Genomic DNA, 23405 nt, shown 5'->3' with positions numbered 1-23405 from the left:
GTTGGGGGGGCGCTCTCTGTTGGGGGGGCGCTCTCTGTTGGGGGGGCGCTCTCTGTTGGGGGGGGCGCTCTCTGTTGGGGGGGCGCTCTCTGTTGGGGGGGCGCTCTCTGTTGGGGGGGCGCTCTCTGTTGGGGGGGCGCTCTCTGTTGGGGGGGCGCTCTCTGTTGGGGGGGCGCTCTCTGTTGGGGGGGCGCTCTCTGTTGGGGGGGCGCTCTCTGTTGGGGGGGCGCTCTCTGTTGGGGGGGCGCTCTCTGTTGGGGGGGCGCTCTCTGTTGGGGGGGCGCTCTCTGTTGGGGGGGCGCTCTCTGTTGGGGGGGCGCTCTCTGTTGGGGGGGCGCTCTCTGTTGGGGGGGCGCTCTCTGTTGGGGGGGGCGCTCTCTGTTGGGGGGGCGCTCTCTGTTGGGGGGGCGCTCTCTGTTGGGGGGGCGCTCTCTGTTGGGGGGGCGCTCTCTGTTGGGGGGGCGCTCTCTGTTGGGGGGGCGCTCTCTGTTGGGGGGGCGCTCTCTGTTGGGGGGGCGCTCTCTGTTGGGGGGCGCTCTCTGTTGGGGGGGCGCTCTCTGTTGGGGGGGCGCTCTCTGTTGGGGGGGCGCTCTCTGTTGGGGGGGCGCTCTCTGTTGGGGGGGCGCTCTCTGTTGGGGGGGCGCTCTCTGTTGGGGGGGCGCTCTCTGTTGGGGGGGCGCTCTCTGTTGGGGGGGCGCTCTCTGTTGGGGGGGCGCTCTCTGTTGGGGGGCGCTCTCTGTTGGGGGGGCGCTCTCTGTTGGGGGGGCGCTCTCTGTTGGGGGGCGCTCTCTGTTGGGGGGGCGCTCTCTGTTGGGGGGGCGCTCTCTGTTGGGGGGGCGCTCTCTGTTGGGGGGGCGCTCTCTGTTGGGGGGGCGCTCTCTGTTGGGGGGGCGCTCTCTGTTGGGGGGGCGCTCTCTGTTGGGGGGGCGCTCTCTGTTGGGGGGGCGCTCTCTGTTGGGGGGGCGCTCTCTGTTGGGGGGGCGCTCTCTGTTGGGGGGGCCTCTCTGTTGGGGGGGCACTCTCTGTTGGGGGGGCACTCTCTGTTGGGGGGGCACTCTCTGTTGGGGGGGCACTCTCTGTTGGGGGGGCACTCTCTGTTGGGGGGGCACTCTCTGTTGGGGGGGCACTCTCTGTTGGGGGGGCACTCTCTGTTGGGGGGGCACTCTCTGTTGGGGGGGCACTCTCTGTTGGGGGGGCACTCTCTGTTGGGGGGGCACTCTCTGTTGGGGGGGCACTCTCTGTTGGGGGGGCACTCTCTGTTGGGGGGGCACTCTCTGTTGGGGGGGCACTCTCTGTTGGGGGGGGCACTCTCTGTTGGGGGGGCACTCTCTGTTGGGGGGGCACTCTCTGTTGGGGGGGCACTCTCTGTTGGGGGGGGCACTCTCTGTTGGGGGGGGCACTCTCTGTTGGGGGGGCACTCTCTGTTGGGGGGGCACTCTCTGTTGGGGGGGCACTCTCTGTTGGGGGGGCACTCTCTGTTGGGGGGGCACTCTCTGTTGGGGGGGCACTCTCTGTTGGGGGGGCACTCTCTGTTGGGGGGGCACTCTCTGTTGGGGGGGCACTCTCTGTTGGGGGGGCACTCTCTGTTGGGGGGGCACTCTCTGTTGGGGGGGCACTCTCTGTTGGGGGGGCACTCTCTGTTGGGGGGGCACTCTCTGTTGGGGGGGCACTCTCTGTTGGGGGGGCACTCTCTGTTGGGGGGGCACTCTCTGTTGGGGGGGCACTCTCTGTTGGGGGGGCACTCTCTGTTGGGGGGGCACTCTCTGTTGGGGGGGCACTCTCTGTTGGGGGGGCACTCTCTGTTGGGGGGGCACTCTCTGTTGGGGGGGCACTCTCTGTTGGGGGGGCACTCTCTGTTGGGGGGGCACTCTCTGTTGGGGGGGCACTCTCTGTTGGGGGGGCACTCTCTGTTGGGGGGGCACTCTCTGTTGGGGGGGCACTCTCTGTTGGGGGGGCACTCTCTGTTGGGGGGGCACTCTCTGTTGGGGGGGCACTCTCTGTTGGGGGGGCACTCTCTGTTGGGGGGGGCACTCTCTGTTGGGGGGGCACTCTCTGTTGGGGGGGCACTCTCTGTTGGGGGGGCACTCTCTGTTGGGGGGGCACTCTCTGTTGGGGGGGCACTCTCTGTTGGGGGGGCACTCTCTGTTGGGGGGGCACTCTCTGTTGGGGGGGCACTCTCTGTTGGGGGGGCACTCTCTGTTGGGGGGGCACTCTCTGTTGGGGGGGCACTCTCTGTTGGGGGGGCACTCTCTGTTGGGGGGGCACTCTCTGTTGGGGGGGCACTCTCTGTTGGGGGGGCACTCTCTGTTGGGGGGGCACTCTCTGTTGGGGGGGCACTCTCTGTTGGGGGGGCACTCTCTGTTGGGGGGGCACTCTCTGTTGGGGGGGCACTCTCTGTTGGGGGGGCACTCTCTGTTGGGGGGGCACTCTCTGTTGGGGGGGCACTCTCTGTTGGGGGGGCACTCTCTGTTGGGGGGGCACTCTCTGTTGGGGGGGCACTCTCTGTTGGGGGGGCACTCTCTGTTGGGGGGGCACTCTCTGTTGGGGGGGCACTCTCTGTTGGGGGGGCACTCTCTGTTGGGGGGGCACTCTCTGTTGGGGGGGCACTCTCTGTTGGGGGGGCACTCTCTGTTGGGGGGGCACTCTCTGTTGGGGGGGCACTCTCTGTTGGGGGGGCACTCTCTGTTGGGGGGGCACTCTCTGTTGGGGGGGCACTCTCTGTTGGGGGGGCACTCTCTGTTGGGGGGGCACTCTCTGTTGGGGGGGCACTCTCTGTTGGGGGGGCACTCTCTGTTGGGGGGGCACTCTCTGTTGGGGGGGCACTCTCTGTTGGGGGGGCACTCTCTGTTGGGGGGGCACTCTCTGTTGGGGGGGCACTCTCTGTTGGGGGGGCACTCTCTGTTGGGGGGGGTTCTCTCTGTTGGGGGGGCACGGTTTGGGCGGTCTCTGTTGGGGGGGCAGCCTCCGGTTGGGGGGAGCAGCCTCCGGTTGGGGGGGCAGCCTCCGGTTGGGGGGGCAGCCTCCGGTTGGGGGGGCAGCCTCCGGTTGGGGGGGCAACCTCCGGTTGGGGGGGCAGCCTCCGGTTGGGGGGGCAGCCTCCGGTTGGGGGGGCAGCCTCCGGTTGGGGGGGCAGCCTCCGGTTGGGGGGGCAGCCTCCGGTTGGGGGGGCAGCCTCCGGATGGGGGGGCAGCCTCCGGTTGGGGGGGCAGCCTCCGGTTGGGGGGGCAGCCTCCGGTTGGGGGGGCAGCCTCCGGTTGGGGGGGCAGCCTCCGGTTGGGGGGGCAGCCTCCGGTTGGGGGGGCAGCCTCCGGTTGGGGGACCGGCTTCTAGCGCCAGCGGAGACCAGGAGCTATTCTAGTCCGGCAGGAGCAGTTAGTCTCCTGAACAGAAATCCATGCCCAACATCTTTCAATCAGCGTCATTTGATAATCTTTATATATCACTGACTTTTGACCCCAAAATCATTTCATTTGTACATGGATGGGTTTTTAAACATAAATAACAATGCAACTAATGTTAACAATTTCGAACTGCTTTCATAGCAGATGTTGCAGAGTGAACTTTTCAAATGATTCTAAAATATTACAAAAGAAATATTAAAAAACAAATGTTTTATTAATTTCTGTGTTGGTCTTGGGAGTCAGTGCTGCAATGTTCAGCACCCTCCTTCTTTGGGCAGCACCCTCCTTCTTTGGGCACCCAGAACTCAAAGAAGAGTTGTATCATGACAAGATCAAGAGTATAAATCTGTTTTACTCAGTCTCCACCCCCTCCTTACACCCAATCTCAGATTCCCAACCACAGCACTGTGACTTTGCGCCATTTCCTCTCTGAATAAATTTGTCCCTTTTAAGGGCTTGAAATTATACCGTGCAAATATTAGCATACAATGCTTTTATGAAATTTCAATTTTTACTATTTTAACAGAGCCTTTCCCCTGCTTATCTTGACATATTGCCACATTGTGATGTAAAGCCTTGGTGTACACTGCCCCAAAGTGTGGGCAGTCATGTGCTACAGAACCATGTTTACTATTAACTGGGCTGAGACTATTCAAATGAATTTCACCCAAGGATCTCATGGCCAGCAATTAAAGGAAATGTTTGCTCCACGAAGGTTTGGTTTAGTGGTAAGAGAACTGCATTGTAAATCAGTTCCCTAAAAGTCACAAAAGAGGTCCCACCTCCTGTGCGGAGCCTTTCTCTTTCTGGGGGGCGTTCTCTGTTGGTGGGGCCGTCTCTGTTGGGGGGGGGGGGGGTGGGGGAGGCAGCCTCTGTTGGGGGGGCGTTCTCTGTTGGGGGGAGGGGGGGGGCGGTCTCTGTTTGGTGAAGTTCCAAAACCGTGGTGATTCCAGGATTCTATTGCTCCTCCATGTATAAAATGTAATCGCAAAGTAAGGGGAATCCTACACTGGGAGCGGCCTCTAGCGCCAGCGGAGACCAGGAGCTATTCTAGTCCGGCAGGAGCAGTTTGTCTCCTGAACAGAAATCCATGCCCAACATCTTTCAATCAGCGTCATTTGATAATCTTTATATATCACTGACTTTTGACCCCAAAATCATTTCATTTGTACATGGATGGGTTTTTAAACATAAATAACAATGCAACTAATGTTAACAATTTAGAACTGCTTTCATAGCAGATGTTGCAGAGTGAACTTTTCAAATGATTCTAAAATATTACAAAAGAAATATTAAAAAACAAATGTTTTATTAATTTCTGTGTTGGTCTTGGGAGTCAGTGCTGCAATGTTCAGCACCCTCCTTCTTTGGGCAGCACCCTCCTTCTTTGGGCACCCAGAACTCAAAGAAGAGTTGTATCATGACAAGATCAAGAGTATAAATCTTTTTACTCAGTCGCCACCACCTCCTTACACCCAATCTCAGATTCCCAACCACAGTACTGTGACTTTGCTCCATTTCCTCTCTAAATAAATTTGCCCCTTTAAGGGCTTGAAATTATACCGTGCAAATGTTAGCATACAATGCTTTTATGAAATTCCAATTTTTACTATTTTAACAGAGCCTTTCCCCTGCTTATCTTGACATATTGCCACATTGTGATGTAAAGCCTTGGTGTACACTGCCCCAAAGTGTGGGCAGTCATGTGCTACAGAACCATGTTTACTATTACTGGACTGAGACTATTCAAATGAATTTCACCCAAGGATCTCACGGCCAGCAATTAAAGGAAATGTTTGCTCCACGAAGGTTTGGTTTAATGGTAAGAGAACTGCATTGTAAATCAGTTCCCTAAAAGTCACAAAAGAGGTCCCACCTCCTGTGCGGAGCCTTTCTCAGCAAGAGCACGGATTGGAGAGTCAAGCATGGAGATGACGACACCTGACTGACACCACTCCTGGTTATTCGGCCATAAAAATTAACCATCAAAAATTTTAAAGCACTGCAAATGAAGCATGCTGACCTCCACACCCATTTGTTCTCTGGTCAAACAAGGCTCTTCACTGGGAACAAAGTATCAGAAAATGCATCCATAATTTCCCTATACAAAAAGCAAGTACGATGCTTTAGTCTTTTGAGCATTTTCCTTTTTTTGTCTTCAAATCAAGAAGCATTCCATTCTGTCACAGCTAGTATCGTGTCAATAATTATTTTGAAAAATTCTATTCTTTCAAGATTATGAAGTTGAATAACCTGAACAACATACTAAGTCATAAAATTAAAATCCATAATGTGTCACCAAGAAGAAAAAGTTTTCTTGAACGAAAAGCATGATGGTAGAATTTCAGGACCAGTTTCATGCAAAATACAGAATCGGATATTTTTATTTAATGATTACCTGTTGGGTACGGTTAGGTGAACTTATCAAAGGTGTAGTTCCAATCCCTGAGGCTGCATTGAGGCTTCTCTCCCTTTCATCCTGGTAAATACGGTCCCTTTCTGCTTCTGGCAGGTTTAGAAAATTTTGCATTGCCCTCAGATTGACCAACAAAGACTGCGAGGCAGTCTTTGGGTCCTCTTCTTTTCTGAGAATTTCAGACAATAAACCCTGCGTAAAACAAAAAGTAGAAACGTCATCGTAGTACTTTTGTGAACTGAACTTGACCAGGGACTGCTAATTATTCTCTCACTGCTGTGCTGGACTTACAGTGAGAATCTTCAATGGCAGTAAGAATGCATTAATGCTCAATTAGGTTCTTTGAAAGAAAGACTCGATTGTAACCCGAATGTTGTATCTGTATTCTCTAGCAGTGCACTGACATTCATGATATAAACCAGAATATAGGAGATCACTCCATAGATTTTTAAAAAGCATACAAATGCAAATCTACAATTGCACAATTGTGGACTGCTGAATAGAAAAGATATTACAGAAATGGTGAGTGAGCAATTTTGCAGTCTACACAATCGCAGGAGTGTTAGTTACAGTGAGCAGTTAATACTTCCTTAAGTTTTACTCTTAGTACAATTTTAAACTCACACTAACAACTTTTGAACAGTAGAGTTACCTCAAAAAAGGCATTTAAAAATTTCAAGATATGCTAATAAGAAAATTTAGGGAAAAAGCAAAATAAAATCAACTGTTTACCCACACTTCGGAACAATATGCATGAAAGAAGTCACAACTGCACCGGTATCTGATGAGTATGGAGCACTCACTATGTAAATGTTAATGTGCATTTCAGTGCCGTCTGTTAACAGATGCTGTAAAAATACCCGCACATGAAAATGGATACAACTTCGCCTGGGTTAATATAAAAATGGTTGTAAACATCAGCGTTTGATGCTACACAGGTTGGTTGTTCAGGTATTGTCAACATCAAAAGATATATTTTTCAAGCATTCTTTCTAAAAGGAATATTTGTATAATTTATGCTTCTATAAATGCATCAACTTTATTCATGCACAGGTAACATACTGTTGCAAAGTGATGCCAACCTAGTGTTAGAATACACTTCAGTGACTCCTAAGCAGATGCCAAATAAACCATAAGAGTACTGATTCTGCAAAAAAAAAAAGATTTGTTCCCTACAGACCTGACTGTGCATAAAATGGCTGACTACCTTTAATGTTCACTTTGGATCAGCCACTGTGCTTTTAACCACTTTATGGATGGTTGCAGCTGTACGTATGACCATTATCAGATTTACAATAACAGGAGAGGGTGAAGCACAGAATTTGGAGTAACACCCCCAAGTTATTAAAAACACAATCCATGCCCATTTGTTGCCTTGTCAATTTCATAAATTTGAAAATGCACCAGTAGTGATTTATTTGTGCACTCTGACTGATTTACAAGCCAGACGCCCAGTAAAGAGACAGCTGCAATCACATTTAAATGAAAGAAAAAAAAAAATACTGTGATGAAACCAACTACGCAAATTCAAACATTTGGATAATTGTTTTACTCTGCTGTGGATTTAAATAGCTGCCCAAGCAATGCTGAAGAGAAGAGATACTAACACTTTACCCTATGATGGATAATCCTTCACAGGGCGTTGTGTACAATTTGGAATCAGTTAGTCTACTTGTCATCAAGCTAACCAGTCAGGATATGGAATGATAGAAATAGTGTTGACACAGTTTGTTTCTTTCGACCCCATTTTACAGATAATTTGTAATAATATAGCAAATCAAATTAAAATGGTGTTTTCATTGTGATTATTAGCTTGAAAATGAAAGTATGCACTGATTGGAATATGTAATCCCAACTGCTTAGTCTTCAGTTCGACGCAAAACATCAAAAAAATCTGTGTGCAAAATACTGATTGTGCATTTAATTTGCTCAATAGTCAAGTTTTAATTCAAATAGTTTGGCACAGTATATAAGTACCAAAATTACCCAAATTTAGTTGTGGTCAACCTAAAGGCAGGCTCATTCTCCCTGCCTCGTGGTCTTGTACTTTCCTCTTCAGTTGCTCGTAGGAACCTCCCATTTTCAACTTCAACCATCATCATTCACTTTCTCCCTCGTGGTCTACATCACTCTCATCTTCATTCAATCCGCTCCTCCATTAAGTTATCATGCCTTAAGAATATGGCCAATCCAACCTTGTTCTCTTTTCTTGATGATATTCAGGATGATCCATGCTTCTCCACTGTCCTAAGAACTTTGGGCGGGATTCTCCGCAATCGGCGTGATGTTCGCCGACCGGCGCCAAAAATGGTGCGAATCAGTCCGGCATCGCGCCGCCCCGAAGGTGCAGAATTCTCCGCATCTTGGGGGGCCGAGCCCTCACCTTGAGGGGCTAGGCCCGCGCCGGACTGATTTCCGCCCCGCCAGCTGGAAAGGCCTTTGGTGCCCCGCCAGTTGGCGCGGAAATGACTTTGCCGTGCGGCGCATGCGCGGGAGCGTCAGCGCCCACTCACGGCTTCCCTGCGCATGCTCAGTGGAGGGGATCTCTTCCACCTCCGCCATAGTGGAGACCATGGCGAAGGCGGAAGGAAAAGAGTGCCCCCACGGCACAGGCCCGCCCACGGATCGGTGGGCCCCGATCACGGGCCAGGCCACCGTGTGGTCACCCCCCGGGGCCAGATCGCCCCGCGCGCCCCCCAGGACCCCGGAGCCTGCCCGTGCCGCCTTGTCCTGCCGGTAAGAGAGGTGGTTTGATTCTCCCAGGCGGGACAGGCATTCCAGCAGCAGGACTTCGGCCCATCGCGGGCTGGAGAATCGCCGGGGGGGGGGGGGGGGGGGCGCACCGGCGTGGCGCGATTCCCACCCCCGCCAAATATCCGGTGCCGGAGAAGTCGGCAACCGGCGGGGGCGGGATTCACGCCAGCCCCCTTCGATTCTCCGACCCGGTGGGGGTTCGGAGAATTCCGCCCCTGATCCTTTCTCTTGTGTACTCTCCATTGGCCTACTCCAACTTCTCCACTACCTCATTTCACAACTTTCTGGACTTTTCTCAAGAACCACATTTCAGCTTTGTACAACAAGACATTCTAGGTCATAGTCTTGATAATTCTTTTCTGAAGATCCAAACTTATCTCTCTGATGAGCACTTCTTTGGGCACGATTTCTCAGGTCCGCTTGCCACAGGTGCAAATCCCTGGATGGCCGCTAAATCTCATGTGAGGGACAAACGGAATTTGAGTCGGGGAGATTTTGGATTGAGATCTCCCCTGTCCCCTGCCGGTGACGTGATCACACCCAGAAAGCGTATGCACCTGAATTCCATAAGTTAACATCCATTTAAATATCCGGCTTCAAGCCGTGGCTTTGCCCACATTTAATCCTCCGTACCGGCAGTGTGACGTCACACCACATGATTCACGACTTGTTTTCAAAAGGGAAAATCAGTCGTGATGACCACTGTGTGGGTGCGGATGCCCCAGGGTTCAGAGCCAGGGCTGGGCATTTCATTCTGGCAGTGCCAGGGAGCATTGAGGTGGGCAATGAGGTGGCACAGCCATTGGTGTAACCCTCCTAAATTGGGAGAGGGCAGCCTCCCCTCATGCGTGCTGGGGAGGGAAAGCGGGTGCGAGCTGACAAACGCATGGGGGGTGGTGGAAGGGAGGGCAAGAGTGCTCACTGATTTTTCAATGGTGGGTTGGGGGGGGGGGGGGGGGGGGGGGGTCCTTCATGGCATTATGATGTTGAGAGTTTGTTTTTCTCGCAGATTGAGATACCCTTTAAAGATGGTGCCACAATCTCCGTGGAGTCAGGCTTGCCGGCTCTATCAGGGCTGCTTCGCCAAAGCGATGGTGCAAATCATGTCCCCTGATTTTTTGGGGCCGAGTGTCAGATCTGGGGCAGGATTCTCAGCTCTGGAGACTAAGTGCTGCCATCAGTGTAGAATCGCAGGAACTGCATGCTTCCGCTAGGAAGGTCAGCCAGGAGAAATTCAGGGTATGCAAATGGGCACAGCCCACGTGCAGCTCGCACCATTTCCAGCGCAGTTGTGCAGATTCGCTAGGTTCGGGATTCGCATTCAGGGCCTGACAAGCTGGAGCTGCTTTTAAGCGCACCACTTACCAAAGATTGTCTGTCATTCCAACAAGACGATGGCTGCTAAAAGATCTGCTCCAAGGTTCCTGGAGTTGGAGATTGATCGAATTCTGGACACCGCTAAGGAGAGGAAGGACCCAGGATGGGGCGGAGACTCAAGCCTTCCATTCTGAACAAGGCCTGGGGTGAGGGGCACAGGTTGAGGGCTGCCAACCTCCCCAAGAGGGCCGGTACTCAATGCCATAAGAAGATGAATGACCTCCTTAGAGCAGCTCAGGTGAGTAATCACCTCTGTGCCCGTGGCATCATTCACGTCCTTCACTCCTCACATCTGCCCCCAATATCCTGGAGGCCAACAACACCCCACCTGCCTTCATCTCCCTTACAACCCAGCCCCCAAGAAACCCCAAGATAATGTTTTGGCCTCTTTGGCCAGGAGCCTTGCAAACACATAGCACGAGCTACAACCCCACCCCACTGAACTTGCGTCCCAGCATCTCACTGTGTCCTTTCTGTTTCCCCAAGGTTAAAGCAGCCGATAATTGCCAGGAATGCCAGAGGAAGGGAGGGGGCATCCCAGATATTTGGGACCACACCCCCTCAGAGGAAGGAGCCTTGCAACTCATGCGGGAGGCCAATGGGAGGGCAGTGGCTGTAATGGAGTTTGACATGTGCCAAACAAGAGTTCAATGCAACCCAAATGTCTCTATAGCAAAGTGAGTCATCTGTCTCCCACAGACCAATCCTTCCTAAGATCACCATCAGACGAGGCCGGGCCATCTGGGTATGTAGCCCCCCCATCCAGACCCTCAGAACACCCTGGAGCACCACTCCAGGCGAGTCACCGATGTCTCCCCACTGCTTTCACCTACACTGTCCACCATCACAGAGACTGTCATCTCGGTGAGTAATGCTAGCGATCAGGCTCCTGGATCACCCTCTGGTGAGCATCACTTACATGCTGCAGCGTATAAGGTGGAGTTAAGGACTCCAGAGGGAGCAGAAGGACAGAGAGATGTCTGATCCCAGGGAATAACTGTTGCCCAGATAGATGTTGTACTTCTGAAAAAGATGATCCAATTACTGGTACAGATGCAGACACAGAGCCAGAATCTACAGAAGGGGGTGTCAGCGGCTTTCCAGTGCCCGAAGTACATCTGGAGGAGTCCAGTCACCTTCTGCCACTGGAGATGGCGTTGACACTGTGTGGCACTCAGGCCAACACTGAAAGGGATGGCATTGTGATGGAAGGCCTGGGGCAAGACGCCAGGGCTATGTGTCAGGACGTCTAAGGCTTGGGACACACTGTGCTATCGATGGTTGAAGTGCAGGACAGGAGAGTTCAGTCACAAGCAGATATGGCCTGGACGCAGATGGACAGTGCTGTGGCGCTCCCGAGCTTGGCTCATTCGCAAAGGGTCATAGCAAAATGAATCAAGAGCATTGACTGGGCGCTGACTGACTTTAGCCAATCACAGAGGGACATGACCAGGGCAGAGAGGGATATGACACAGTCCCAGATGGACATGTCCAAGGCAATGAAGGACATGACTCAATCACTGGGGGACAGAACACATTTTCAGTGCGCCATGGCTGAGGGCATCGAGACCATGGTTCAGATGATGGCGGGCCACCAGGACCCACACAGTGGCACTTCTGGAGTTCACTCAAGTCTCCCCTCCATCCCGTGGAGTAGCCTGGGAGCCAGTGATCACACCGAGGGAGGAGGAAGTGATGGGGCCCACAGGGGAGGTGCTGGAGCACCTCAACTCTTCCGAATGCCTCCCACCTGACACAGGCCCATCTCTTGGGCAGCGGGCAGGACAGGCTGACACTTTGTCACCTGTGACACCCGAAAGTCGGCCAGGCCCATCCACGTCCAGGCCCTCCAGGAGACACACGCCAAGGGCATCACAGGGCAGAGGGCACCCATGACACATGAACGTCTCACATAGTTATAACCTCACCGAAAAGTGGCAGGGCAGTGGGGCAGCAGTGTGAGAACACCTTGTATGACAGCACCCTCAGTGAGTGAGCCCTAACCATTCACCATCTCCCGCAATCTCCATCCAACATATTTGACCCGTGAGAAGGAATTGCCAGCACACATGCAGGGATCCTCCGGCCAGAGAGTAGTATGTTATCTTTAAGACAAGTTAGACTTTGTCAGGCAATGAGGACACCTCACAGCGAATCGTCATCATCCTTTTTCCCACAGATATTGTCAACCCAGGGCCAACGCCCTGTGGTGATGCTGGTATGACCCTTGGGTGGGTGAGGGGACGCTGTTATAATGGGAAGGGGTGAAAGGCTACAGGGAAGGTGGAGTGAAGGACTAAGGCAGAGGGAACGGGTGGATGCAATAAGGGAGAGGGAAGGGGTTGATGGACCAAGGGAGGGGTGAATATACAAAAGGAGATGGAAGGCAGGGGCTGCTTAGCACAGGGCTAAATCGCTGGCTTTGAAAGCAGACCAAGGCAGGCCAGCAGCACGGTTCGATTCCCGTAACAGCCTTCCCGAACAGGCGCCGGAATGTGGCGACTAGGGGCTTTTCACAGTAACTTCATTTGAGCAGCACGGTAGCATTGTGGATAGCACAATTGCTTCACAGCTCCAGGGTCCCAGGTTCGATTCTGGCTTGGGTCACTGTCTATGCAGAGTCTGCACATCCTCCCCGTGTGTGCGTGGGTTTCCTCCGGGTTCTCCGGTTTCCTCCCACAGTTCAAAGATGTGCAGGTTAGGTGGATTGGCCATGATAAATTGCCCTCAGTGTCCAAAATTGGCCTTAGTGTTGGGTGGGTGTACTGGGTTATGGGGATAGGGTGGAGGTGTTGACCTTGGGTAGGGTGCTTTTCCGGGGGCCGGTGTAGACTCGATGGGCCGAATGGCCTCCTTCTGCACTGTAAATTCTATGATAAGCCGACTTGTGACAATAAGCGATTTTCATTTCATTTCAAGGGTTGAGAGGCGGGGGGTGGATTGGAAGTAGGGGAAGGGGGTGTGAAGCTGTCGCTGATCAGGCCTGCAAGTAGGTGAAGTGCAAGGTGATAAGGCTGTTCCGTGTACGGCAACCCTGGCTGGCCTGCCGTGCCAGTTCCGGCTCCATGCCCAGATCTTTCTGGAGACCATCCTAGTTCTCCTCTTCAAATGAGGCCTACCGTTCTTCCTCCTCCTTCAGCATGTCGCCCACCGCTGCTTAATGTTATGAAGTACACAGCAGGCCACCATGATGCTCAAGATCCTCTGGGGGCTGTATTGGAGTGCCCCGCCAGAGCGGCCAGGCATCGGAAGCACATCTTGAGCATGCTGATGCAGCACTCAATGCCGTTCCTGGTTGGTGTGTCAGTGTCACTATAACGGTTTTCCACCTCAGTTCGGGTCCTCCGCACAGGCGCCATTAGCTATGACCTCAGCGGATAACCCTTGTTGCTCACGAGCCAGTCCTTCACCCGATGGAACGCCTTGAAGTTGTTGGCAACCGATGGGTGTGCCAGAATGTAAGCAGCATAGGTGGGTGTGATGTGCAGCTGATGGTCACACATCTACTGCACATCGTAAGGGTCCATCCTGTTAATTCCTTTTCTTTTATTTTTGCCATTACATTTTTGGTCTATGGATGATTATTGGAAATGTCACTTTAAGGCAAGCATGAGTAATCCGGGAGACTGTGCTGGTTTAAAGCTACAGACTGGCTGGCATCAGTGACAGAGAGATAGGGTGGGACTCGGTTTTATTGAACAACAAACAAAGAACAAAGAAATGTACAGCACAGGAACAGGCCCTTCGGCCCTCCAAGTCCATGCCGACCATGCTGCCCGACTAAACTACAATCTTCTACACTTCCTGGGTCCGTATCCCTCTATTCCCATCCTATTCATGTATTTGTCAAGATGCCCCTGAAATGTCACTATCGTTCCTGCTTCCACCACCTCCTCCGGTAGCGAGTTCCAGGCACACACTACCCTCTGCGTAAAAGACTTGCCTCGTACATCTACTCGAAACCTTGCCCCTCTCACCTTAAACCTATGCCCCTTAGTACTTGACACCTCTACCCCGGGGAAAAGCCTCTGACTATCCACTCTGTCTATGCCCCTCATAATTTTGTAGACGTCTATCAGGTCTCCCCTCAACCTCCTTCGTTCCAGTGAGAACAAACCGAGTTTATTCACCCGCTCATCATAGCTAATGCCCTCCATACCAGGCAACATTCTGGTAAATCGCTTCTGCACCCTCTCTAAAGCCTCCACAGCCTTCTGGTAGTGTGGCGACCAGAATTGAACACTATACTCCAAGTGTGGCCTAACTAAGGTTCTATACAGCTGCAACATGACTTGCCAATTCTTATACTCAATGCCCCGGCCAATGAAGGCAAGCATGCCGTATGCCTTCTTGACTACCTTCTCCACCTGTGTTGCCCCTTTCAGTGACCTGTGGACCTGTACTCCTAGATCTCTTTGACTTTCAATACTCTTGAGGGTTCTACCATTCACTGTATATTCCCTACCTGCATTAGACCTTCCAAAATGCATTACCTCACATTTGTCCGGATTAAACTCCATCTGCCAGCTCTCCGCCCAAGTCTCCAAACAATCTAAATCCTGCTGTATCCTCTGACAGTCCTCATCGCTATCCGCAATTCCACCAACCTTTGTGTCGTCTGCAAACTTACTAATCAGACCAGTTACATTTTCCTCCAAATCATTTATATATACTACAAAGAGCAAAGGTCCCAGCACTGATCCTTGTGGAACACCACTGGTCACAGCCCTCCAATTTGAAAAGCATCCTTCCATTGCTACTCTCTGCCTTCTATGACCTAGCCAGTTCTGTATCCACCTTGACAGCTCACCCCTGATCCCGTGTGACTTCACCTTTTGTACTAGTCTACCATGAGGGACCTTGTCAAAGGCCTTACTGAAGTCCATATAGACAACATCCACTGCCCTACCTGCATCAATCATCTTAGTGACCTCCTCGAAAAACTCTATCAAGTTAGTGAGACACGACCTCCCCTTCACAAAACCATGCTGCCTCTCACTAATACGTCCATTTGCTTCCAAATTGGAGTAGATCCTGGCTCGAAGAATTCTCTCCAGTAATTTCCCTACCACTGAAGTAAGGCTCACCGGCCTGTAGTTCCCTGGATTATCCTTGCTACCCTTCTTAAACAGAGGAACAACATTGGCTATTCTCCAGTCCTCCGGGACATCACCTGAAGACAGTGAGGATCCAAAGATTTCTGTCAAGGCCACAGCAATTTCCTCTCCAGCCTCCTTCAGTATTCTGGGGTAGATCCCATCAGGCCCTGGGGACTTATCTACCTTAATATTTTTTAAGACACCCAACACCTCGTCTTTTTGGATCTCAATGTGACCCAGGCTATCTACACACCCTTCTCCAGACTCAACATCTACCAATTTCTTCTCTTTGGTGAATACTGATGCAAAGTATTCATTTAGTACCTCGCCCATTTCCTCTGGCTCCACACATAGGTTCCCTTGCCTATCCTTCAGTGGGCCAACCCTTTCCCTGGCTACCCCCTTGCTTTTTATGTACGTGTAAAAAGCCTTGGGATTTTCCTTAACCCTATTTGCCAATTACTTTTCGTGACCCCTTCTAGCCCTCCTGACTCCTTGCTTAAGTTCCTTCCTACTTTCCTTATATTCCACACAGGCTTCGTCTGTTCCCAGCCTTTTAGCCCTGACAAATGCCTCCTTTTTCTTTTTGACGAGGCCTACAATATCTCTCGTTATCCAAGGTTCCAGAAAATTGCCGTATTTATCCTTCTTCCTCACAGGAACATGCCGGTCCTGAATTCCTTTCAACTGACACTTGAAAGCCTCCCACATGTCAGATGTTGATTTGCCCTCAAACATCCGCCCCCAATCTATGTTCTTCAGTTCCCGCCTAATATTGTTATAATTAGCCTTCCCCCAATTTAGCACATTCATCCTAGGACCACTCTTATCCTTGTCCACCAGCACTTTAAAACTTACTGAATTGTGGTCACTGTTCCCGAAATGCTCCCCTACTGAAACATCTACCACCTGGCCGGGCTCATTCCCCAATACCAGGTCCAGTACCGCCCCTTCCCTAGTTGGACTGTCCACATATTGTTTTAAGAAGCCCTCCTGGATGCTCATTACAAACTCCGCCCCGTCTAAGCCCCTGGCACTAAGTGAGTCCCAGTCAATATTGGGGAAGTTGAAGTCTCCCATCACAACAACCCTGTTGTTTTTACTCTTTTCCAAAATCTGTCTACCTATCTGCTCCTCCATCTCCCGCTGGCTGTTGGGAGGCCTGTAGAAAACCCCCAACATTGTGACTGCACCCTTCTTATTCCTGATCTCTACCCATATAGCCTCACTGCCCTCTAGGTGTCCTCCCGCAGTACAGCTGTGATATTCTCCCTAACCAGTAGTGCAACTCCTTTTACATCCCCCTCTATCCCGCCTGAAACATCTAAATCCTGGAACGTTTAGCTGCCAATCCTGCCCTTCCCTCAACCAGGTCTCTGTAATGGCAACAACATCATAGTTCCAAGTACTAATCCAAGCTCTAAGTTCATCTGCCTTACCCGTAATACTTCTTGCATTAAAACATATGCACTTCAGGCCACCAGACCCGCTGTGTTCAGCAACTTCTCCCTGTCGGCTCTGCCTCAGAGCCCCACTGTCCCTATTCCCTAGTTCTCCCTCTATGCGCTCACCTTCTGACCTATTGCTCCCGTGCCCACCCCCCTGCCATACTAGTTTAAACCCTCCCGTGTGACACTAGCAAACCTCGCGGCCAGGATATTTATGCCTCTCCAGTTTAGATGCAACCCGTCCTTATATAGGTCACACCTGCCCCGGAAGAGCTCCCAGTGGTACAGATAACTGAAACCCTCCCTCCTACTCCAGCTGTTTAGCCACGCGTTTAGCTGCTCTATCTTCCTATTTCTAGCCTCACTGGCACGTGGCACAGGGAGTAATCCCGAGATTACAACCCTAGAGGTCCTGTCTTTTAACTTTCTGCCAAGCTCCCTGAACTTCTGCTGCAGGACCTCATGCCCCTCCTGCCTATGCCGTTAGTACCAATATGTACAACGACCTCTGCCTGTTTGCCCTCCCCCTTCAGGATGCCCTCTATCTGTTCGGAGACATCCTGGACCCTGGCACCAGGGAGGCAACATACCATCCTGGAGTCTCTTTCACGTCCACAGAAGCACCTATCTGTGCTCCTGACTATAGAGTCCCCTATTACTAATGCTCTTCTGCACTTTGACCCTCCCTTCTGAACATCAGAGCCAGCCATGGTGCCACTGCTCTGGCTGCTGCTGTTTTCCCCTGATAGGCTATTCCCCCCCCCCCCCGACAGTATCCAAAGGGGTATACCTGTTCAAGAGGGGGTCAACCACAGGGGATTCCTGCACTGACTGCCTGCCCTTTCTGGTGGTCACCCATTTCTCTGCCTGCACCTTGGGTGTGACCACATTTATATAACTGCGATCTATGACGCTTTCCGCCACCTGCATGCTCCTAAGTGCATCTAATTGCTGCTCCAACCGAACCATGCGGTCTGTGAGGAGCTCCAGTTGGGTGCACTTTCTGCAGATGAAGCCATCCGGGATGCTGGAAGCCTCCCGGACCTGCCACATCTCACAGTCAGAGCACTGCACCCCTCTAACTGACATTGCGTCAATTAATTAAAATTAAAAGTTTTTTTTAAAAATTCATATATTTTTAAAATTTTTTTTAAAGTTAACTGTTAACTGTCTGTTTCCTAGCACTAGATTTCTAATATAAATGCGAAAGCTAAATATAGTACTCTCCGATCTCTGGCTTAGATACCCCTCTAAATTATAATTAAGTAATTATGTTTAATTAGTTACCAATGCTTAATTTTTTTAAACTTAGTGTAGATTCCCAACCAGCCACTCAGGTCACAGCTTTTCTGTGATGTCACTTCAGTTTCCCCCCGACACACACAATTTGAAAAAGGTATGTAAGTAAAAATCAGTAAAAATCACTTACTTACCTTCTGAGTGTCTTAGATGTTCTCAGGTTCTCTCCCTGACAGAGACGGCTCCCCCTCCTCCGAACGCCTCCCGAAACTAGGCCGCGATCTTTTAAAATCTCCGCTCTGACTCGCAGCTCCTGCGCTTTTTAAATCTCCCGCGCTTTTTAAATCTCCCGGCTCTCTCTCCTCTCGCGCTGTTTTCAATGTCCCGGCTCTCTTTCCTCCCGCGCTTTTAAAATCTCCCGGCTTTCTCTCCTCTCGCGCTGTTTTCAATGTCCCGGCTTTCTCTCCTCTCGCGCTGTTTTCAATGTCCCGGCTTTCTCTCCTCTCGCGCTGTTTTCAATGTCCCGGCTCACTCTCCTCTCGCACTGTTTTCAATGTCCCGGCTCACTCCCCTCTCGCGCTGTTTTCAATGTCCCGGCTTTCTCTCCTCTCGCGCTGTTTTCAATGTCCCGGCTTTCTCTCCTCTCGCGCTGTTTTCAATGTCCCGGCTTTCTCTCCTCTCGCGCTGTTTTCACTGTCCCGGCTTTCTCTCCTCTCGCGCTGTTTTCAATGTCCCGGCTCACTCTCCTCTCGAGCTGTTTTCAATGTCCCGGCTTTCTCTCCACTCGCGCTGTTTTCAATGTCCCGGCTTTCTCTCCACTCGCGCTGTTTTCAATGTCCCGGCTTTCTCTCCACTCGCGCTGTTTTCAATGTCCCGGCTTTCTCTCCTCTCGCGCTGTTTTCAATGTCCCGGCTTTCTCTCCACTCGCGCTGTTTTCAATGTCCCAGCTTTCTCTCCACTCGCGCTGTTTTCAATGTCCCGGCTTTCTCTCCTCTCGCGCTGTTTTCAATGTCCCGGCTTTCTCTCCTCTCCCGCTGTTTTCAATGTCCCGGCTTTCTCTCCACTTGCGCTGTTTTCAATGTCCCGGCTTTCTCTCCTCTCGCGCTGTTTTCAATGTCCCGGCTTTCTCTCCACTCGCGCTGTTTTCAATGTCCCGGCTCACTCTCCACTCGCGCTGTTTCCAATGTCCCGGCTTTCTCTCCTCTCGCGCTGTTTTCAATGTCCCGGCTTTCTCGCCACTCGCGCTGTTTTCAATGTCCCGGCTTTCTCTCCACTCGCGCTGTTTTCAATGTCCCGGCTCACTCTCCACTCGCGCTGTTTTCAATGTCCCGGCTTTCTCTCCACTCGCGCTGTTTTCAATGTCCCGGCTCACTCTCCTCTCGCGCTGTTTTCAATGTCCCGGCTTTCTCCCCTCTCGCCCTGTTTTCAATGTCCCGGCTCACCCTCCACTCGCGCTGTTTCCAATGTCCCGGCTTTCTCTCCTCTCGCGCTGTTTCCAATGTCCCGGCTTTCTCTCCTCTCGCGCTGTTTTCAATGTCCCGGCTTTCTCGCCACTCGCGCTGTTTTCAATGTCCCGGCTTTCTCTCCACTCGCGCTGTTTTCAATGTCCCGGCTTTCTCTCCTCTCGCGCTGTTTCCAATGTCCCGGCTTTCTCTCCTCTCGCGCTGTTTTCACTGTCCCGTCTTCCTCTCCACTCGCGCTGTTTCGAATGTCCTGGCTTTCTCTCCTCTCGCGCTGTTTTCAATCTCCCGGCTTCCTCTCCACTCGCGCTGTTTTCAATGTCCCGGCTTTCTCTCCTCTCGCGCTGTTTTCAATCTCCCGGCTTTCTCTCCACTCGCGCTGTTTTCAATGTCCCGGCACACTCTCCACTCGCGCTGTTTTCAATGTCCCGGCTTTCTCCCTTCTCGCGCTGTTTTCAATGTCCCGGCTTTCTCTCCACTCGCGCTGTTTTCAATGTCCCGGCTTTCTCTCCTCTCGCGCTGTTTTCAATGTCCCGGCTCACTCTCCTCTCGCGCTGTTTTCAATGTCCCGGCTTTCTCTCCTCTCGCGCTGTTTTCAATGTCCCGGCTTTCTCTCCTCTCGCGCTGTTTTCACTGTCCCGGCTTTCTCTCCTCCCTCGCTGTTTTCAATGTCCCGGCTCACTCTCCACTCGCGCTGTTTTCAATGTCCCGGCTCACTCTCCTCTCGCGCTGTTTTCAATGTCCCGGCTTTCTCCCCTCTCGCTCTGTTTTCAATGTCGCGGCTCACTCTTCACTCGCGCTGTTTTCAATGTCCCGGCTTTCTCTCCTCTCGCGCTGTTTTCAATGTCCCGGCTTTCTCTCCTCTCGCGCTGTTTTCAATGTCCCGGCTTTCTCTCCTCTCGCGCTGTTTTCAATGTCCCGGTTTTCTCTCCTCCCGCGCTGTTTTCAATCTCCCGGCTTTCTCTCCACTCGCGCTGTTTTCAATGTCCCGGCTTTCTCTCCTCTCGCGCAGTTTTCAATGTCCCAGCTTTCTCTCCACTCGCGCTGTTTTCAATGTCCCGGCTTTCTCTCCACTCGCGCTGTTTTCAATGTCCCGGCTTTCTCTCCTCTCGCACTGTTTTCAATGTCCCGGCTTTCTCTCCTCTCGCGCTGTTTTCACTGTCCCGGCTTTCTCTCCTCTCGCGCTGTTTTCAATGTCCCGGCTTTCTCTCCTCTCGCGCTGTTTTCAATGTCCCAGCTTTCTCTCTTCTCGCGCTGTTTTCAAAGTCCCGGCTTTCTCTCCTCTCGCGCTGTTTTCAATGTCCCGGCTCACTCTCCACTCGCGCTGTTTTCAATGTCCCGGCTTTCTCTCCACTCGCGCTGTTTTCAATGTCCCGGCTTTCTCTCCTCTCGCGCTGTTTTCAATGTCCCGGCTTTCTCTCCACTCGCGCTGTTTTCAATGTCCCGGCTTTCTCTCCTCTCGCGCTGTTTTCAATGTCCCTGCTTTCTCTCTTCTCGCGCTGTTTTCAAAGTCCCGGCTTTCTCTCCTCTCGCGCTGTTTTCAATGTCCCGGCTCACTCTCCACTCGCGCTGTTTTCAATGTCCCGGCTGTCTCTCCACTCGCGCTGTTTTCAATGTCCCGGCTTTCTCTCCTCTCGCGCTGTTTTCAATGTCCCGGCTTTCTCTCCACTCGCGCTGTTTTCAATGTCCCGGCTTTCTCTCCACTCGCGCTGTTTTCAATGTCCCGGCTTTCTCTCCACTCGCGCTGTTTTCAATGTCCCGGCTTTCTCTCCACTCGCGCTGTTTTCACTGTCCCGGCTTTCTCTCCACTCGCGCTGTTTTCAACGTCCCGGCTCACTCTCCACTCGCGCTGTTTTCAATGTCCCGGCTTTCTCTCCTCTCGCGCTGTTTTCACTGTCCCGGCTTTCTCTCCTCTCGCGCTGTTTTCAATGTCCCGGCTCACTCTCCTCTCGCGCTGTTTTCACTGTCCCGGCTTTCTCTCCTCTCGCGCTGTTTTCAATGTCCCAGCTTTCTCTCTTCTCGCGCTGTTTTCAATGTCCCGGCTTTCTCTCCTCTCGCGCTGTTTTCAATGTCCCGGCTCACTCCCCTCTCGCGCTGTTTTCACTGTCCCGGCTCTCTCTCCTCTCGCGCTGTTTTCACTGTCCCGGCTTTCTCTCCTCTCGCGCTGTTTTCAATGTCCCGGCTTTCTCTCCTCTCGCGCTGTTTTCAATGTCCCGGCTTTCTCTCTTCTCGCGCTGTTTTCAATGTCCCGGCTTTCTCTCCTCTCGTGCTGTTTTCAATGTCCCGGCTTTCTCTCCACTCGCGCTGTTTTCAATGTCCCGGCTTTCTCTCCTCTCGCGCTGTTTTCAATGTCCCGGCTTTCTCTCCTCTCGCGCTGCTTTCAATCTCCCGGCTTTCTCTCCACTCGCGCTGTTTTCAATGTCCCGGCTTTCTCCCTTCTCGCGCTGTTTTCAATGTCCCGGCTTTCTCTCCTCTCGCGCTGTTTTCAATGTCCCGGCTTTCTCCCTTCTCGCGCTGTTTTCAATGTCCCGGCTTTCTCTCCTCTCGCGCTGTTTTCAATGTCCCGGCTTTCTCCCTTCTCGCGCTGTTTTCAATGTCCCGGCTTTCTCTCCACTCGCGCTGTTTTCAATGTCCCGGCTTTCTCCCTTCTCGCGCTGTTTTCAATGTCCCGGCTTTCTCTCCTCTCGCGCTGTTTTCAATGTCCCGGCTCACTCTCCTCTCGCGCTGTTTTCAATGTCCCGGCTTTCTCCCCTCTCGCTCTGTTTTCAATGTCCCGGCTCACTCTCCACTCGCGCTGTTTTCAATGTCCCGGCTTTCTCTCCTCTCGCGCTGTTTTCAATGTCCCGGTTTTCTCTCCTCTCGCGCTGTTTTCAATTTCCCGGCTTTCTCTCCTCCCGCGCTGTTTTCAATCTCCCGGCTTTCTCTCCACTCGCGCTGTTTTCAATGTCCCGGCTTTCTCTCCTCTCGCGCTGTTTTCAATGTCCCGGCTTTCTCTCCTCTCGCGCTGTTTTCAATGTCCCAGCTTTCTCTCCACTCGCGCTGTTTTCAATGTCCCGGCTTTCTCTCCACTCGCGCTGTTTTCAATGTCCCGGCTCACTCTCCACTCGCGCTGTTTTCAATGTCCCGGCTTTCTCTCCTCTCGCGCTGTTTTCAATGTCCCGGCTTTCTCTCCTCTCGCGCTGTTTTCAATGTCCCGGCTTTCTCTCCTCTCGCGCTGTTTTCAATGTCCCGGCTCACTCCCCTCTCTCTCTGTTTTCAATGTCCCGGCTCACTCCCCTCTCTCTCTGTTTTCAATGTCCCGGCTCACTCTCCTCTCGCGCTGTTTTCAATGTCCCGGCTCTCTCTCCACTCGCGCTGTTTTCAATGTCCCGGCTCTCTCTCCTCTCGCGCTGTTTTCAATGTCCCGGCTTTCTCTCCTCTCGCGCTGTTTTCAATGTCCCGGCTTTCTCTCCACTCGCGCTGTTTTAAATCGCCCGGCTTTCTCTCCACTCGCGCTGTTTTAAATCGCCCGGCTTTCTCTCCACTCGCGCTGTTTTCAATGTCCCGGCTTTCTCTCCACTCGCGCTGTTTTGATTGATTGACTGGTGGCCAATGGATTGGCCCAAAAGGCTGTGTTCTGCCCGGTAACAGGTGGTGATTGGTTCTAATCCCACTGGAATGCTTTTCAGAGTCCGGGGTTTTAGTTTGATTTCAGTTTTAATTCTAGTAGCAAGAAGGAGGTTAGAACCTCTCTGTTTTTCCCCAGAAAGGCTGTGTTTCTGAAGTGGCAAAGAGCCTGGATGAATCTATTTACAGGAGAACCATTATAGGCGGTGCAAGCAAAGTTCAGACTCTGTTCACTCTCTCCAGAAAGACAGATGTGAACCAACCAACTTTCCCTCCAGAAAAGCAATAGCAAAACTGACCAACCTTTTTGTCAGAAAGACAGAGGCCTGAAGACAAGCCACCAACTGAAAGCCAAATTTGATGTGAAGCAACAGGCCTCTCCAAGAAAAGCTGTGAGCAATGCATTTCTAAATGACAGAGAAGATAATAACAGGCTGCAAACCAACAACTTTAATCTGCCAGCTGTGAAGAAAAGTGTGCTAAAGACCATAATCTGAAACAGAAATGCTTTCTGACCTCCACTTATGTTTTTTTTCACACCTTTCCACCCCATGATGTTTTGTCTGTCAACATACATGGAGTAGAAATCCTTCCTATTGATGAAG

The 23405-nt window shown here is 52.1% G+C and overlaps 1 protein-coding gene across 7 annotated transcripts in view; it reads right to left on the bottom strand.

Annotated features, from left to right (window-relative positions):
* The window catches only part of LOC140424993 (DNA-binding protein SATB1-like), a 220936-nt gene that overhangs the window by 115030 nt on the left and 82501 nt on the right, over positions 1-23405 (bottom strand). For all 7 annotated transcript variants that reach the window (XM_072508753.1, XM_072508748.1, XM_072508750.1 and 4 more), the window contains one exon: positions 5800-6009. In XM_072508753.1, coding sequence (XP_072364854.1) covers positions 5800-6009 — 210 coding nt within the window. The remainder of the gene's footprint in view (positions 1-5799; positions 6010-23405) is intronic.

The sequence above is a fragment of the Scyliorhinus torazame genome, chromosome 6, assembly GCF_047496885.1.
Source record: "Scyliorhinus torazame isolate Kashiwa2021f chromosome 6, sScyTor2.1, whole genome shotgun sequence".
Taxonomy (NCBI): domain Eukaryota; kingdom Metazoa; phylum Chordata; class Chondrichthyes; order Carcharhiniformes; family Scyliorhinidae; genus Scyliorhinus; species Scyliorhinus torazame.
The sequence above is the reverse complement of the archived record's forward strand: the minus strand, read 5'-3'. Positions and strand labels throughout refer to the sequence as shown.